Source organism: Mesoplodon densirostris, chromosome 11 (assembly GCF_025265405.1).
Source record: "Mesoplodon densirostris isolate mMesDen1 chromosome 11, mMesDen1 primary haplotype, whole genome shotgun sequence".
NCBI lineage: Eukaryota > Metazoa > Chordata > Mammalia > Artiodactyla > Ziphiidae > Mesoplodon > Mesoplodon densirostris.
Genome location: NC_082671.1, coordinates 102,840,265 through 102,859,690, shown reverse-complemented (window position 1 = coordinate 102,859,690; position 19,426 = coordinate 102,840,265). Strand labels below are relative to the sequence as shown.

At 39.4% G+C, this 19,426-nt stretch overlaps 1 protein-coding gene across 5 annotated transcripts in view; it reads right to left on the bottom strand.

Annotated features, from left to right (window-relative positions):
- Positions 1-19,056, bottom strand: part of NAP1L1 (nucleosome assembly protein 1 like 1) — a 32,671-nt gene extending 13,615 nt beyond the window's left edge. For 2 of the 5 annotated variants that reach the window (XM_060111985.1, XM_060111986.1), the window contains exons 1-4: positions 18,935-19,055; positions 8,637-8,673; positions 3,916-4,001; positions 2,332-2,434 (exon numbers count right to left, since the gene is read on the bottom strand). In XM_060111985.1, coding sequence (XP_059967968.1) covers positions 2,332-2,434; positions 3,916-4,001; positions 8,637-8,653 — 206 coding nt within the window. In that variant the 5' untranslated portion in view covers positions 8,654-8,673; positions 18,935-19,055. Of the gene's footprint in view, positions 1-2,331; positions 2,435-3,915; positions 4,002-8,636; positions 8,674-18,934 lie in introns of all 5 variants that reach the window. The other 3 variants (XM_060111984.1, XM_060111983.1, XM_060111987.1) reach the window with 2 other exon arrangements.
- Positions 19,057-19,426: the final 370 nt, after the last annotated feature.

The window sequence follows — 19,426 nt, the reverse complement described above, 5'->3', positions numbered from 1 at the left end:
CTGGCCAATGTTACAAAGAAAGAAAAATAAACATGCAGTGTGGTGTAATGTGGAAGATTAGAGTTAAAACTGCCACTTGCAGATAAGATCCTTTGGGCTATGTGAGAAATAACAGAACAAATTACTATACAGTAAGAGTAGCAAGGTTTCTGGACACAAGATCAACTTTAAAAAAATAATAATCAGTAGTACTCCTTTATCAAGAACAGCCAACCAGAAAATACAATGAAAAATACTATTCACAACAGCAACACAGATATAGAGGAATTAACCAAGAAGAAAACTTTGTAATAGAAGATACAGAATATGATCTGAATAAATACAAGGATATGGATGAGACAATTTAATACTAAAAAGATACTGGAATTCTTATGAAAATTCTAGTTTTTTGTTTGTTATTTTGAGGGGTTTTGTTTTTGTTTTTTTAAGAGAACACTGATAAACTTACTCTCAACCATACATGGGATAAAGGGCTACAGATGGTAAGATCAACCTTAAAAGTGTGTTCCATGGTGGATGAGTGGTGGTAGAAGAAAGCAACTCACCCAGCCAGATATTAAGACATACTATAAAGCCAGAGTAATTAAGTGGGACAATGACAAAAGAACAGGCAAAAAAACCAATGCAGAGTGCTGCTCAGAGACAAACAAAGGTGTTTATAAGAATCTGATATACAATAAAGGTGGTAACACAAATAAATGGGGGAAGAATGAACTGTTTAGTGAAGCATTATAAAAACTAGCTCACCAAAAAAGAAAGGAAAGAAAGATGCCTATTTAATATGAAATACAAAGGTCATCTCTAAAGGGATTAAAGACCTAAATAAAGGTAAAAGGTAAAACTAGTCAATAGGAAATGTAGGAGTAAGGAAAGACTTATCTTCAAAAGAACAAGCCATAGGTCAAAAAATTTAACAAACATAAAAATTAAGGATTTGTTTAATAGAGGACACCATGGACAAAATTAATAGAAATGACAATAGATTATTTACAAAGTCTAAAACTGATAAGGGATTAAAACCTAGAATACTTAAGAACTCCTACAAAACAAGAAAAAGACAGTAAACCACGGCTTCCCTGGTGGCACAGTGGTTAAGAATCCACCTGCCAATGCAGGGGACACAAGTTCGAACCCTGCTCCAGGAAGATCCCACATGCTGTGGAGCAACTAAGCCCGTGCGCCACAACTACTAAGCCTGCGCTCTAGAGCCCACGAGCCACAACTACTGAGCATGTGAGTCACAAGTACTGAGCACGAGTGCCACAACTACTGAAGCCCACACGCCTAGAGCCCCGTGCTCCGCAACAAGAGAAGCCACCACAATGAGAAGCCCGTGCACCGCAACAAAGAGTAGCCCCCACTCACCGCAACTAAAGTAAGCCCACCTGCAGCAACAAAGACCCAACGCAGCCAAAAATAAACTAATTTTAAAAAAAGACAGTAAACCCCAAAATGTGAATGGGCAAAAGGGTACAAAATGAGCAACATAAAAGGCTCACTCGCAATCATTATGAAAGGAAGCTCAACTCATTAGAAATCAGAAAATACAAGTAAAGCAAAATGAGCCTGCACCTCTTAGATTGGTAAAAACAGAAAAACTATAAAGCTGAATGATGTCAACTGTTGGCAAGGACACAAGGGTAAAGCGTCCTTCACATACTGGATATAGGCATTGCAGAAAGCACCTGGAAGTACTGAAGGTCTGCATATCCCATAATTAACAATTCCACTAAGTACACATCCCAAAGAAATCCCTACACAGCTCCTTAAGAGGACATACACAAGCATGAACAACATCACAACTGAATTCGTGTTGATGAAGCTTGGAGACAAACTGGATGACCATCAAGGAAAAAGCATATAGTGAAGCATGGTGGACACACATCACAGAGAACCAGGAAACATTTAGAAGCTAGAAACTAATGAAGAGACATACATATAGACAGCAATGTGGATAGATCTTAGAATTATAAAGTTATGTAAAAAATTATAAGCAGAATAAGATATTTGGGCTATTATTAGTGATTTATATTGCCAATGAAATAAATAAGAAATCTGTATTTCTTCTAATTCTGTGCATTTCTAACAAATCTCAGAAATGATTTAAGATCAGTGTACTTCCTACGGAGATGAACCAAAATAAACTTTAAAAGACCAACTCTAAACCTGTACTCAGCAAAACTTTAAACTCCCAATAATCCTATACTAGATACTAATGAACACTAGCTCTCCACTGTGACATACATAAGTCCCAGATGGCCTTAAAAATATACACCTGCAACGTTGATTATAGAAAGATAAATAAGGACTATGAAAAAGAAGAACTTGTACCTTTCAATGTATCCTGTTGGTGTTTCTACCAGACCATCAAGTCTTTCTTGAAGGGCTGCAAGAATCTGAGGATTTTGCATCATCTGAACAGTCAGCTGACGCGCTTTGGGAAAAAAAAGGGCATTGAAAGAAGGATTTTATGAAAATGTATCATGCTATTTGAATAGGACAATCCAATCATGAAACTTTCCTGACTAGCTCATAAATCGCTGGTATGAGTAGAGACAAGCAACAAGCTAAAGAAAATTCACTCTAGGAAAACCCAGTGTACAGGAAAAGTTCAGATTCTAATGATGTCTAACGTACACCATTTCTCAAGGCCACTGCCACAACTACTATGAACATTATCCTTTCTTTTCCTACTATCTTGTTTTACCCACCTTATGTTTTGGGAAGCTCCAAGATTCATACAGATGCCTATTTATGATCCTTGATAACCCTTTGAAGTCAAACAACACATACAAGAAAACTGCAAATATAGTGACAGTTTCAAGCCTGGGACAAAGGTGGTCAAATGAATCTGAACGTTTCATTGATGCTTATATAATGTGCTTGTGGGTATCTGAACAGAGAAAGTTAACAACTGAGATAGTCAAAAGTTGTAACTAAAGCCGAACAAAATTTGGTTATTAATGGCATCTAAAAATTATATTAAATCCAAAAATAACCTAGATTTATGCAAATTATTTTGCTATCTTATTTTCTCCATCAATACAGACTTTACCAAAAAATTACCATTAATTTTCCCAATTTATGTTTTTAAACATCAATTTACTTCTAATACTGATTTTATTACTGGATGATGTACAGCTGTGATAACCAACATGCTTTCAGAAATACCAATACTGGCCACTAAAGATACAGTCCTGTACCTTTTTAAAAAACGCTGCACAATGAAAGCTGAAGCTACAAGTTCAGCAGTCTTTTCAGAATAAACCTCATTCTAGCTTAAAAATGAGAAGTTGGGTCATCTGGTACGTTGATATTCTTGGCTCCTAAGCTACAGGGCATATCCTAAAGCAGTATAATTCCCCACTACCATTATTACCCCCTTGAAAAATAATGTGCTAAAGAAAATTTTGAATGATTTTGTCTACACTTAATAAATGTCTTTTTGGTTGGAATGGATTAAAACACACAGACACACACACTACATATTTTCTACATATTAAATACTAAACGTTTTCAAATAAGTCTAAGCTAGTGTTATTTAGAAGCACCACTAGAAACAACTCCTACCACCACATATAACGTACCTAACTTGAGACAAATCTCACCGGCAACAGTTTGACAAGCTATGACATCCCTCCAGCAGTAGGGCGTACACACAGTGACTTCTGTTGGGTCACTGCATCCATTCCCCCCTCCCTCACTACCGCTCCTCTCCAGCTCCAGCTCCCTCTGACCCTCCCTCCCTCCCTCCCCCTCCCCACCCCAAACATACATGTACACACACAACTGTTACTGCAGGTTTGGCTAGTCAGTACAGTGGACAAGTATCCAAAAAGAGAATGGTATTTACCACTGCCCTCTAGAAGACATGCGCCAGCAATCACTGGCTCCTGAAGGAATTTAAAATAATACCTTTGAGTTTTGTTTCTTCACCAGTTTCTTCTTCTTCTACTTCTTCAACATCATCCAAATCTTGATCAAGTTCAGACTGTTCTTTGCTATAATATTATAGTATCACACACCAAGGTTCAAATGTACCGATTACCCAAAAAAAAAAATTATAGAAAACTTCAGTTCATTTTCTAGGTTAATATTCCTCTTTCAAAAATATGAAGTAGGAAACCCAAAGGGTGATTCAGTTTTCTAACTTCATATGTAAACAAGGACAAATTGGAAATACTTAAAATTTCATTTAAAAGCATATGGTCTAATATAAAGTTTATACTTTAAGCTTTAAAAATGTGGTTTGACAGGTTGTGATTCAGAGAATGTAATGTCAGAAAGTATGTGTTTTCTACCCAAATCTATTGGTTTCATTCTTCCTAGTAACAGCACTCTGATTTTATATGAGATGGTAATACACCAAGCTAAAAAGTCAACATATCCCAGCCTACCTTTCAGCTAGATGTGGCTATATAACCATATTTTGGCAGTAAGGTAAAAAAAGAGGAATGTAGAATTTTATATATATATAAAGCCTCCTTAATAGAATGGTAAACAGCTGGAAGCCTTTTCGATATTGCTCCCTCCCTAGAACACGGATATGATGGCTAGAGCTCCAGCAGCCGTGTTGGACCATGAGGCATCCTAGCGAATGGAACTCACCAGCTAAGAATAAATTAAGGAATCTGGAAAAACAGAAGGATCCTGGATCCCTGGTGGCTGTGGAAGAACCGCATCAGCCTGTATTTACTATCTTTGGACCTTCCTTTTTCTTCACTTCATAGGGGAGATGGGGAAGAACAGTAAAAGTTAAGAAGACCTGAGTCTACTTCATGCTTAGAGTAAAGCCAGAAGGATGGACCATTGAAAGAGAAGGTAAAACGTAATAACATTCTTCCCATTTCATCTTAAAAATCTAGTTTTTGAACGTGAGATTACAATCAGCATTAAAACGGGGAATGAGGATATCTAACTCAACATACAGATCATCATACAATTCCTTGTGTTATTTTACATTTTAGTATGGTATTTGGTTTAGAAAATTAGTTGCTTTCATGTCTAGAAATAGCATTTGAAAAATTAATTTTCACATAGGAACTACAGAAAAGGTCAACTGTATTCTGCTAGAAAAATCTGTTTCTGTCAACAAAGGGGAAAAAAAAAAACAGCCTTCCCATCAGAAACAATACAGATTATTTGGGGACTATCTTTTATTCACTATAAAGTTAAGCATAGGGCTTCCCTGGTAGCTCAGTGGTTGAGAATCTGCCTGCCAATGCAGGAGACACAGGTTCGAGCCCTGGTCCGGGAAGATCCCACATGCCACGGAGCAACTAAGCCTGTGCACCACAAGTACTGAGCCTGCGCTCTAGAGCCCGCGAGCCACAACTACTGAAGCCCGTGTGCCTAGAGCCTGTGCTCCGCAACAAGAGAAGCCACCGCAATGAGAAGCCTGCACACTGCAGCAAAGAGTAGCCCCCGCTCACCACAGCTAGAGAAAGCCCGTGCGCAGCAACGAAGGCCCAATGCAGCCAAAAAAATAAATAAATTAAAAAAAAAAAAAAAAAAAGTTAAGCATAAAGACAACATGGAACAGCTCTCCCTCCAGTGCCATCTCATTCAATCATTTATTGAACATCTAAAACTTAAAGCTTTAAAACAGAAGTCCACAAACTGTGTCATATGGCCAAATCCAGACCAGTCCTATTTTTGTAAATAAAGTTTTATTGGAACACAGCCACATTAATTTATGTATTGTCTCTGGCTTCTTTCACACTACAACGGCAGAGCTGAAGAGCTGCAACAGAAACCTCACAGCCCAAAATGCCCAAAATACTTACGATCAGGTCCTTTAAAGAAAAAGTCTGCGGACTCGTGCTTTAAAGAACAAGCATCTTCCTCTTCCTCCTGCCCTCCTAAGAGCTCACAGGCGTCCCACAGTAAATGATGGGATGGGAAGGGTAGGGCAGAGTTAAGCTACCACAACCAATTTACTCTTTTTTCAAAGTTTAAGACAAAATGAAGGTTAGATGACAGACTGCACTTACTCGTCTGATCTTAATCCTTCCAAAATGTCTACTAAAATTATGACAAAGGGGTTTTTAAACAAATACTGAAGGACAAGGAGACAAAAAGCAGAAAATTCATCGAGAACTAAAGTCTAAGTCAGCAGTGGTAGAGCTGAGAAACAGCCTAAACACAGAATCTTAAAAAGGACACTTCTAGAACTCTAGGGCTTGGGGGTGAAGGTGGATAAAATAGGGAGAACCAGGCAAAAACTAAGAAACAGTTAAATCCTTAGATCCTCTTTCTCACTCTAGCAGAACAGTTTCTTCTCTGGAAAGGGAACTGGAAGCTCAGACTAGAGGATCACAGATATATACATACTATTGATAGAATGCTGAATGCAGAGACCCCTCCCCAGCTGCCTTCTCCCAAGTTAGTTCCCAAATGTATGGAAGCCATATCTTTACCCAAACACTCTTTACTGGGGTATGTGACCAGCCCAGAAAAAAATGCCATTCTGACAGTGGGGAGTCTCACAACAAATGTCTGCCCTGGTGAGCCCACATTAAAATCCTAAATTGAAAGCACTCCCCCGCTCCCAACACTCAAATTCGCCAATTAACTTGCAAAAAAAAAATCCTTCAACTATGCATTTCCCCCACCCAGTCTTAACTAGCAAACAAGTAAGTATTACCTCCTATTTGAGGAAAGCCTCCTACATGGAGACCAAAACAGGAAAGAAAAATTTAAGACCAGACTATACAGGGGAAAGAACATCCAGAGAAAAGACATTACAATCAGTGAAATAAGAACAAGATGCTATAAAAATAGGAACAGAGAGCAAAGGAACGCTTGAAAACTAAAACAACAGAAATTTAGATACTCAATACAAGAGTTAAAAGATAAAGTTTCTTCAGCTTTGCCCAGAAAGAAGAGCAAAGAGACAAAGATGGAAACTAGGACAAAAGGTAATCACAAGAGCCAGTCCAACATATAACAGAAGCTCCAGAAATAGAAAATGGGAACAAGACAACCAGCAAAATAAGTCAAGAATATTCCCTAGTTGCCAGACTGAAAGGGTCCACCACTGAATGCCTAACAAGAGATTAAAAAAAAAAAAAAAAAAGACCTAACAATGTAAAAATTTCTGAACTCCAAAGCCAGAGTAACTTCCAGAAATAGATATATATGTCTACGTTTTTAAAAAAGTGTTACATACAAATGATCAAGAATTATGACGACTTTGAACTTCAACAAAGCAACACTAGAAGCAAGGTGACAATGGAGCAATGCCTTCAAAATTCTAAAGAAAAGTGATTCCCAAATTACAATTCTACACCCCAAATGTCAAGCAGAAGGGTAAAATAGTCATCTTCAGTCATGCCATCTCAAAATAATTTACTTCCCTTGTACTCTTCCAAGAAGGTACTAAACCAAAGAACCAAAAAAAGAAAACATGAGATATAGCAAACAGCAAACCCAAGAGAGGAGAGACACAAGGAAACCCCAGGAAGATAAAATAAATCCACCATGACAATTGTGCAACCAAGGTCAAGCGATGCACACGGGAGCAGTGTGGTTCAGGAGACAATCACTTGGACAGCCATGATCACTAAAACGTCTGCTGCCACTCTTCTGTTTATGCTGAAGACAGTAGACATGGGATGATCGGCCAAATTCTTATAAGTACTGAATGTGTTGCCCTTATGATATAAGTTTCCTGCCCTCCCACCTCCATGGTCTGCTGCCTGCAACAGCTGTGGATGATCACATCATAACCCCTTCATCCTGAAATGTTCTGTTTTACCTATTCCGAGTTGGCAGACTACTGTGAAATTACAAATAGCAACAAACAGTGCAGGTCACCTCATTCTCCTTCACCATACTTCTGCACGACATCCATCCACACTAGAACCCTGACAGATGCCAACTTCAATAAACCTGTGTTTCCAGGATGTATGACTTTGCCCAATGACTTCTCCAAAATAAGCCCTTGTAAAGACTCAGGAAAGCTGAAGCCAGTCCATGACCCAGATAGTCTCTTTTACTTTTTATTTTCCTACCTTGGACCCTTCAACTAATACTGCTTTTTTCTTTACACAGCTAAGCTTGTAACTGCTATTCAGATTTTCAAAAGTAAACACTGATTAAGAATTTGTAGGTGGTAAAAGTCTAAAGAAAAACAAAGAAGTGAATTAGACAAAAGCCACGATAGTACTGACAGCTCTGGAGAGAAAAGGAGGATGAAACTGAGAAGGGGCGCACAGGGCTTCCAAAGGGAACGATCCATGTTTAAAAACTTGTACACAAGTGTACTGTTAGTCTTTAAACTCTACACATACGGTTCATACACTTTTTATCCTGTATGTATGATACTTTAGAATGCAAGTAGTAAAATCTTTGAGAAATGGTAAAAATGAATTCTCCAAATATTTATGACTCATTATTGTGCTCAGCACTTCCCTAAGAATAAATACTGACAAACGGTTTACTATATTTATGACAGTGATTATGTATACTATATTTTGTCTTGAATACATTGTACCCAACTTTTAAAATAGCAGGCACTAAAGCATGTCATTACCATACATTTTCATAGTACATAATTTGTACCGCTGTTAACTACATCACACGGTACAAAGTGATGCCAAATCTGAAAAAGGAACTAACTATCTGCCACTTACTTGTCGATGTCTGCCATGTTGTATGAACGCCAAATATCTATGGAGAGAAACATCAATGTTAAAAAAAAAAAAAAGAGCATACGACTTATTTATAACCAATAAAAACATTTGAAACCAAAACCCTTTAAATGAATACCACGTTAAAACTATTCCAAGAAAAAACACGGAACATAGACACTAGTCACTGAAGTAATTTTTCAGAGGATGCTGCTTACAAGTTACTACTTGGCATTCAGAATCTATTGGGCAAGGATTTTTACAATAGCACTGTTGGTGAAAATCTAATGTATGCTAGAATCACAGGAAAGGAACAATACAAAGAGTCTTTATTCAAATTCCTTTAACAACCATGAATGGTCAATTTTCGCTTCAATTTCTGGACTGCTCAGTACCTCACAGATCAAGCCCACTTGATCTTTATTTTACGTTTTTACTTTGACACGTTGTCACATACATACACACCCACGGAACCATCACTGAAGTCAAGGCAATGACCGTGTCCCTCACTCTCACAGCTTTCCCCTGCCCTGTTAGGACACCCCCCTTCTCCCCGTCCTGCTTCCCACCCCAGGCCACCGCTGCTCTGCTGTCACTCTAGTTCATACTTTCTAGAACTTTCTAGAAATGCCATCATACAGTATGTACTGTTTTCCCCCCAGTCTGGCTTCTTTCATTCAGAAAGACTATTCTGAGATTCATCTATGTTGTAGTATTTATCAAATAGTTCATTACTTTTTACTGTATAATGGTATTCCACTGAAAACATATATTCTATTATACGTTTAAATATTCAGCTGTTGATGGACATGTGGGTTTTCTTTTGGCAGGGGGCTATTATAAATAGAGCTGCTATGAGCATTTGAGGATAAGTCTTTGTGTGGACAACTGCTTTACCTCTCTCAAACCCACTTGATTTTTAACAGTATTAATTTTTACCAAATTCATGTTAAAAAGTCAAAATCTGCCACATGCTGCACTGTACTCATTATGCTCCCCCTGGAGATCCTTTTTTTTTTTTTTAGTTTAATAATTCTTGTTATCAAATGTCAGACCTTTAAACTATTTAATGGCAGTTATAAAAAGGTCTGGTCCCAATCTATGTCAAGTAAACCTTCCTCATCTCCGCGAATGTACCTCATGTCACATCACTGAATACCACCACACCCCCAGCCTACCCCGGATATGCTGGCACATTGTCCATAATGTTCTTGGTTATCAGACCGGAATACTGTTAAGACTGATCAGAGCAGTCCTAAGTTAGCATATCCTAAGTTCTTTTGCACTATAAGATTACTATTAATTTAGAGAATACTGCTTTTAGAAAACCAAAACCTTATAAAATAGATAAGAACCTGCTGTACAAAAAATAAATTAAATTTAAAAAAAAAGGAAAGCCAAAACTTAAGACAAAATGTGTTACACTGAGCCAGAAAAATGGCTGAATGCCATAGGTAAAGCACAGATTACTTTTTTAAAAATTAAGGTTAGAATCCCACATTAAAATCAATTTTTAATCTTTTAAAAATTAAAACCTTAGTTTAACTCACAAGATGCTACAAGATGTGATTCCTCATACCAACATGCTTAATATGCTTTTCACTTGAAGAATTAAGAGTTACTGATTTTAGCAGTGAAGTGCTATTATTTGGAATAGTATTGCTGATCCAACATCCACCCTTTAGACAATTTAGAAATATTTCTTCCTAATGTATCCTACTCTATTTTATACACTTTCTGTTTGCTGTAAATAATTTCTAACAGCATTGATAAATTCCTCTAGTGATGCTGGTTAATTAGCTAGCATTAACAAAACATTTAGCAAAAAATGAAGATACTAATTCAAAAATAAGAAAAATATTCAATCAGTCAAAGAAACATAAGCGGGATTCAAATTTGTCTATGAAATCAGAGTAAGGATTTTCTTTTAATGCAGAGAAAATTATGGTGAATATGCATTCTTAAATATGGCTAGTGTTCCTATAAACCATTACCTTTCTGGAGAGCACCTTGGCCATGGGAATAACAAAAGCCTTAAATATGTCCATCTCCAGCCTTGGTTATTCACTTATGAGAACCTACCTTGAAAAAAATTAAAGGATCTCAGGGTCTGTAAATGTTTCATGCTCGCCTAATAGGTCCTTCCCAGTCCTATACATTTTCTTTGGCTCTCAGCTCAAAGATTTACTTCTTCAAGACAGAACAGGCTGGCATTCACTTCTTCAGAGATGCCTTCTCCAACTTGTACATCCTGGCTAAGTAAGATTTCTTGGTTGCACACACTCCTATAAAGCTCCATTTCTTTCCATCATAGGATGTCTCAAGTTTGTAATTACAAATTATTGTGATTATTTGACTAATGTCTGTCTCCCCCAACTGACCAGGCCATAAAATTCATGATTACAGGTATTATATCTGCTTTTTCCAATCACTGCATCATATCCTTCAGGAGTATACAAAGTATACAAAGCAGTATACAAAAAAAAACCCTTAGTATTAATGTGCATACAATGGAATGCTTTGCAATAAAAAAATGAAGCAGATCTGAGTTGATATGGAAAGAGCACCAAAGCAGGGGTAAAGGATGTATGGCAAAATCCAATCTGGATATATATGAACGTGCATACTCATACATGTACATACTTTCTTATGAATAAGACATTTCTGGAAAGATACACCAGAAACCTAACAGGAGCTACCTATGAGAAAAGACTGGAAGTAAATGAGAACTTATGTGTCATTCTGCATTATTTGGTTTTCCTATACAGATACTTATTTCATAACATTTTAGAATTTGCTGGGTTGAATATACAGTGTAGTAAATCCAGCAATTATCAAAAGTATGAAACAAAAAACGCCCAGAACTTCTAAATTCAAATTTTTATAACATTTTAACATGTTCACAGAAAAATGGTTACACTTCTACCCTCAGTATCCACCTTGTGGCATCACATTTAGAATTCAAACTCTTATAATGAAATTCTTTTGATTCTTTATTACAGAGAATTCAAGATAGAACAGGATGGCATTCACTTCTTCAGAGATGCCTTCTCCAATCTGCACATTCTGGCTAAATTAGGTTTCTTGGTTGTATACACTTTTGTTTTTTAAAGAAAAGTATGCCTAATTTTGCAGTCAGATCATTTGGGTTGACACGAGCTTTGTAGCAATCTAGCTCAGGCGAACAACTTCTGGCCTTATTTCATCATCTTCAAAAAGCAGGAGAAAATTTTTCCTCATTGGATTTCTCTTATTAAGAAGCAAATTCATGTAAAGGATTCGTGTTTGGCACCTAGTTAACACTCAATAAACACACACAATGTTTTTCATTCTGTCCATTTTGAATTATCCTTTACATGGAGTCAGTGTTTCTGCAAAATAATTAGCTAGGATGATGGCTAAAAACAGCTTCTTTCAGTTTTGACAAATGCAGACTGACCAGTAAATGCACCATGGTAGTATAAGATATTAACATTAGGGGAAACTGGGTAACGGGCATATGGGAATTCTGAACTACAACTTTTCTGTAAATCTAGAGTTACAAATAAATCAGAAAACTAAAAATAAAGGAGCTATTCCCATACCCAGATTCAAAACCAAGGAGTGGACGCAAAAATCTACATTTGAAATAAGAAACCCAGCTTCTGAGGCAGGTGGTCTCAGACATTCAGATCACACTGAGAAACACAAGTTTAGATTAACACCTACATTGATTTTTTTTTTATTGCAGTCAACATTAAGTAAAATCAATGAGAATTTTATTTATCAGACATGAAATTGCTTTCTAAGAGTTCTGAAGAATTTCCACTCCTGGTAGTGACAAGCTAGATTATGCAGACCAACTCTACCAATGAAAACTAATTAAAAGTACAGAATAAAATATTTGTTAAAATCTTAAAAGCATGGAAAAATGTTAACAAGATAGTAAGAAATTACTAACCCAAAACTGAAGGCAAAACAGGAAGCAAAAGGATAAGTAGAAGGAAGCCGCTTTTGCCCTGAGGGCAACTGCCAATCTCAAATTTGAACTACTGTCTGGTGAAACCAAAAGCCCTGGACTTATTCAAGGTAGGAAATCTTTATAGCAAACCTCCCAAATTAAGCAGGAACCTCAAAGTGCTATATTCCCAGAGATAATAAACAAGTCCTGCTGTTCAAAAGCCCAAATTCACCTCATCTGCACTGCACCCAAAACCTTAAGCTATGAGCTTAAAGCCATCTCAGCATTCCTAGGCACCTGCATATCCAAATGTAAATGAAAGGTGCCTTCATCCTAGACCTTAAATAATTCATAAAGTAATTTTTGAGAACAATAGGGGCAACAGAAAAGAATACAACAGAAGCCCATCCTACGAATGGACTTAAATATTGTCAAAAAGACCACACAGAAAAAACAATCATGCTTATTAAGTTTGAAAATACAGTGTCTGTAGCAGTACCTACAAGAAACAGTCATGTACTAAAGGTGATAGAGCAAATCTGGCAAAGAACTAAACAGAACTTCTAGAAATAAAAATAACAGAAATCAAACTAAATGGGCAGGTTTAACAGTAAACCAAACACAGATGGAGAGAGAATTAAGTGAGCTGGAAGTGAGCTTAGAAGAAATCTTCCGAAGTATGGCAGAGACTAGAGGATAAAAAATACTGAAGAAGCATCTTAGGACACAATAATGTCTAAAAAAGATTTAATCCAAGTTCCAGGAGGAGAGGACAGAATGGGCAGAATATCTGAAGAAATAAATAGCTAAGAATTTTCCAGAACTAACGAAAGACAAGCCCTACAAATTCCAATCAGGATAAATAAAAAACCCACACTTAGTTATGTAAGCGAAAATGTAAGACAAAGAGACAGAAGTCACCTCAAAAAGCACACAGAGAAAAGACTCAGATTAACTTCAAAGGCACAAAAGACTGACGACTGTTTTCTCTTCAATAGACACCAAAAGACAAAAGAACGTACTGTGTGCTCAATGTGCTGAAAATAACTAAGGATCTTAGAATATTACACCCAACCAAAACATCCTTTAAGAATGAAGGTGAGGGACTTCCCTGGTGGCACAGTGGTTCAGAATCCACCTGCCATTTCAGGAGACACGGGTTCAAGCCCTGATCCAGGAAGATCCCACATGCTGAGAAGCAGTAACTAAGACTGTGTGCCAAAATTACTGAACCTGCGCTCTAGAGCCCATAAGCCACAACTACTGATCCCGTGTGCCACAACTACTGAAGCCCACGCGCCTAGAGCCCGAGCTCCGCAACGAGAAGCCACTGCAATGAGAAGCCCACGCACCGCAATGAAGAGTAGCCCCCGCTCGGCGCAACTAGAGAAAGCCTGCGCGCAGCACCAAAGATCCAACGCAGCCAAAAATAAATAAATTTTAAAATAAGAATAAAAATTAAAAGTTTCCTTCAATTAAAAAAAAAAAGAATGCAGGTGAAACAGAAATATCAGGCAAAAGTATCTCCAGCACTCATTAATAAATGCTATTAAGTATATTCTTCAGGCAGAAGGCAAGTGATCCCAAACAGAAGATCTAAAGATACAAGAAGAAATGAGAGGAAATAAGGTTATCAGCATATACCTGAACAAATATTTTAAAAGACATAATATCACCACTGTGTAGTGTTAAATTTAAACTACCATGACATTGTCAGTGGTGAGAATAAGGGGGGAGGAAACGGATTATTCTAATGTTCTTAAGTAAGCATGTTATAATTTCTAGGGTGACTCCAAAATTTCAGAAAGAGAATATGCAGCTTCCAAGTACAAGGAACACCAAGTAAATTATACCTATTTTTACATCAACCTAAAAGAAAAACAGGTTTTGGACAAATAAAAAGTACACACACACAAAAATCAGATTTAAACCTAATCATAGTGATTACATAAATCAACTAAAGGCTCCCTTTTAAAACTGTCAGACTAGATTTAACAAAATCCAACTACATCCCACTTATAAGAAACACATCTACAACGGAAGAATACAAAAAGCTTCAAAGGAGAATACAATCCTTAACCAAAAGGTGGTATCACTGTTTTTAAGTTTAAAGAGATTAAAGTTTACGACCAAAGGTTCAACCCACTACCCAATCAATATATGTTACAGAAGATCTCAATGGAAAGGCAGTTCATAACATGACTGAAGGCAAGTCTTAACCCAAGAACTTGAACACGAAGAAAATCTTCCATTGGAGAAAGAGGGGGAAACAAGTGATTCAATCAGACCATCATTTGATTATTCTGTGGTCTTATAATAGCTAGATGTCCAGACATCAAATGACCTACCATTCCAGTATACCCGATTCTGTTCTCCTTACTTTCAATAAGGAAAGAAAGCTAATATTCATGGAGCTTTTACTCTGTAGAACATTACTACATGCTTTCCTCTTATTTGCAGATCAGTAAGCAACTTGCTCAGCAACACACAAGTGAAAAAACTAGGAATTAAAATCTGACTTCCAATACCCACGCCAATTCCACTAGTCCAAGAGCCAAGGGGCCTCCCCTATCAGCCTACTGCTACATAGATTATATAGTAACCTACAGTTATATTCCTTTACAGAAAATGACTACTTCATGGTGAAACAGCCAATCATTAAAAACTACAAATGTTTTAGGAATTCCCTGGCGGTCCAGTGGTTGGTTACGACTCTGCACTTTTACTGCCCAGGCTAGGGGTTCGATCCCTGGTTGGGGAACTAAGATCCCACAAGCCATGCGGCACAGCCAAAAATACAAAAGTAAGAAAATAAGAATTAAAAAATAAAAATTTTTAAAGAATTAAAAAAAAAAACAACTACAAATGTTTTAAAGCAAAAGAGTTCAAGGGAGCCAGTAACATCCCAAGGAAAAAATTTCCCTTTACCTCAGACCTCATATCTCATTCCAAATGCATTTTAAACAAATCTGTATTTTGGACATTGCTGTTCTATTAACAATTTCGGTGGTCCAGGGGCTCAGTACTTTACTTGATTCCAGCACAACCTCACAGTTAGAACATCTCATTCTTTACGCTCACTTTTTTCACTTCAGGGATATCAAAAGTTAACCTAGAACTGACTTTTGTATTTCACTCCCAAGCCAAATGAACTCCTATTTGAGAACACTACCTTCTGTTCAAGGGACCAAGGTATCATCTGACCCAACAGCAGAGAAACATACTGATATGTCTTGAAAATTCACTCAGCATTAACAAACTAAAACAATTTATTCACATATCAGACATATGTTGGAAGAAATCTTCAGGATTTTAAGTGCTTGAACTTTCCCTTGAAGCCCAGTGGAACCCAAGCAGGGTGCTTTTAAATTCCAAGCAGATGTATACAGTGTAAGTTTAAGTCAAGGGAACTCCCTTTAAACCAATATAAAATCCTTATTATAAATCATCATTGCTCAGTTATGTAACCTTGGATAAGTTCTTTAACTGCTCTGTACCTCAGTTTCCTCATCAAAATGTTGATACTAGCTATCTCCAGGAGCATTAAATGTGTTACTATACACGCAGAGTAAAACACTGCCTGAATAATCATGCAAGAATATTTTCTGCCTGTTGTGCTCTTACGTACCCTCTTTACCTGAGAAAATAATTTAAATTAATACTCTTCAAAATTATAGCCTCCTTTCCCAATAAAAATCACAATGTACAAAACTTCTGAGCAAGTAAAAATACATCCAAATATGTAGCAGTAAAAGGCAGAGTTGGTAACCAGAAGCGTAGAGGCCACTTTCCACGGCAAGCCCAGTAATGTGATCTAGTGGTCTGCAGTCAGAGTACTAAGCAACTTACTTCCAAGGATGAGTGAAAGCAACCCTGCTCACCTTCTAACCCCTACTCTGCCCAACAGGGAGAGAACTTACTCAGATGAAATTAGTATGAAATGGGTCTTAATGTTACTGTTTTAACAAATTCCTTCATGTAAAGAAGGTTATAGATACTACACTATCTCCCACTTCCTTTTTCTTCAGGGCACTCATCACAACTCAACACTTTATATCTAGACAACCAATTTGCCTGTTTGGCTCATGAAATAAGGTGTATGTCCAAACAGGAGCTAAAATATTTACTCAAAGAATCAACTAAGAACACAAGTAATTACAAGTTTGATTAGACTTGAGGATATGAATAGACTGATCATTAGTTTTCTAAACTGATCAGGATTCATCCCCTTTCATTAATATTTCAAATTTACAATCAAGCAGAAAATAAAGTAAGCAAAGCAGTATGTTTACATCTTCATACCTTTAAGTCAATCAGATTCTACCTTTTTTAGCCCCCTTTCCTGCAAAAGGACGCTGTACTGAATACATTTTGGGGAGTTTACAATCAGTCATCTCGAAGCAATATGGGCAAGTTGAGTCAGTAATTAAAAAAAAATAGCACCTGGATTAAATTAGTTCTGGTACAAGTGTTGGGTGTTTTTTTTTAATCTCTAGAGGACAAGGGTGTCACATTTAGTATTAGCTTAGTAATTTTCCCTATCAATAGGTCCTATATCAAAAATAGGTACCTTGCAACATATACATTTTATGAAAGTGTTTAGACTAGCATGAAAGGACCCGTCTTCTTAAAAAGTAAATGGCACATTTTAGATTTGTGCCATTAATTTGCACTCAGGAAACTTCGAAAGAAGCGTGAGACTTTAGCCACAGAAGATCACTGTAAACCTCATTTACCTCCCGTCAGCTTTAAATAAGTTATTCTAGATATATGGTTTTTCCCTTAGCCAAAAGTGTATTATTACTAAGTACGTATAGAAGTATTAATTAAAACCGACAAGAAAGTAGGAACTAAATACTACTCTGCAAAGGTATTTTGATGCTACGTATTTTCAAAAATGTCAAATTTCGTTTTCCAGCTCAGCTTTCCTGAAATCAGGCAAGTAGTTTTAAGTTGCGGGCTTTTAAAGCGCAGTCCTTACAGAATCATCAGACAGTGAGAGAATACAATTGGGGCTCCTTGAGGACATCACGTGCCCCGTTCTTCTTGTACTCGGAAAACCCAGCCCTCCCCTATAGGACCGCATTACCCGTCTCCCTGCCCTGCCTTTTTGAGGGCAAAGCGGGCGCACTGACAAGGCAGCAGACTACACACTTCGCTCAGTACGTTTACATTGACGCCGCATTCCACCCCCTAATACCTCCTCCACCATAATCCCACTCACCTTAAAAACAAAACTGGTTAACTATCTTAGAGTGGGAACGTGAACAAAGGAACTAATTTGTAAGAAAGCAACAGAAGTCCCAGAAAAATCAGACATTGCAGGCCAAATCCTTTACTTCCACCTTAGAACTGTTCAGGCTTAGACTGATTAGGATCAATTCTCCCCAAATAACAAGCTCTGGTCAAGATACCCATCCCAATTCTAATTTGTACTTGAGATACACAAAAGAATCTCTTGTTAATAAAAGCTAACGTAAGCACTTTACACGTGTTAGTTCTTTAAAATCCTAGCAGTGGAGGCCCTGCTTCATCATTCAGCACCTAACGTTCACACTTTCCTCCGGTACCAATAAAAAGATTACGACCGAAGAGAAGCAGGAAGGAGTTGGAAACCCAAGGGCTGAACTTATTGGCTCACTATTCATTTTCACGTCCCACCATCTCCACAACTTCCAGTAAAGTAGGGACAACCAGTCAGGGGTCTCCAATCAGGCCCCGCCGGTGGCCACGTGCGGAGGGAAGCCGCCGGGGGTTTCCCCTCCCAGACCCATCGCCGCCTACAGTGGGCGGGGAGCCCAGGAGCCTCGCTGCCTCCCCGCCCCCTCCCCGCCCAGGGGCCTCGTCCCCTCACAGCCCCTCCCTCCCATCGGAATTCGCAGCCTCCGCGGTTCTTTCCATCCCCCAGCGGCCTCCCTCCGAGTATTATTTTTGAGTGAGCGGGGGCGTCGAGGCGGCGGTGGGCTACAGACCTGGGCCCGGGCCGCACCCCAGACGCCTGCCGGTCCCTAGCGGCGCGGCCGCCGCCTCCTCCGGGCGCCCGGGCGTCGCCCCGGCCTCGCTCCCGTCCGCGCTGAGAAGCCGGTGGGGCTCAGAACCTCGGCGCAGACTAGCAGGCGGGCCGCACCGACCCCCGCGCGTGTCCTGAGCGGTTCCCCAGAGAAGCGCCGGCCGATCCCGCGGGCCCTCTCCGGCTGCGGGGTCGAGACTCCGTTAACGGCTCGGGCTCTGGCCTCACAGGACGGCCCCGGAGGCCCGGGCGGCCAGCGGCCCCCGCTCGCGATTCCCCGTCCCTTCACCCCTTCCCTCCGCGCAGGCCGCCTCTACGTCCCCCCTTCCCCTTCGAGTTCCCGTCCGTTACCGGTGGCTAGCACGGGGAGCCAGGCGGCCGGAGCTGCGCAGGCAGTGACTCAGGGCGGCGGCGGGAGGAGCAGAAGGCGGCGCGGCGAGCAGATGGCGCTAAAAAAGACCCAAGAGCCCGCCGCTCGCGCTCATATACAATTAGCGTCAGCACGTAGGGCCCCCGCCGCCGCCCTCCCCCTGGCCTCGCCGTCTCCTAGCAACGCGAGCGGGAGGCGGGTCCAGGACGGGTTGCCTAGCAACAGAACCGTCCTTCTTCCCCCCGCGACCTCCAGACCTCCCGCGCCAAGCTTGGGTTCCTCGGGTTCCCGCCTCCGCCCCTTACTACGCCTCCAGCCATCTCTTTTCTACCCGCTTCGCTGGAAAGGAACTCGCAACCCCTTCCGTTCCCAGGAAGGGGCCAGACCCACCAGCCTCGACCCCCGCTCACCTCGTCCCCCTTGCGTGGTACTGGGAAGGGTGAGGGCAGGGGGCCAGCCACCGGGTCCCGGCT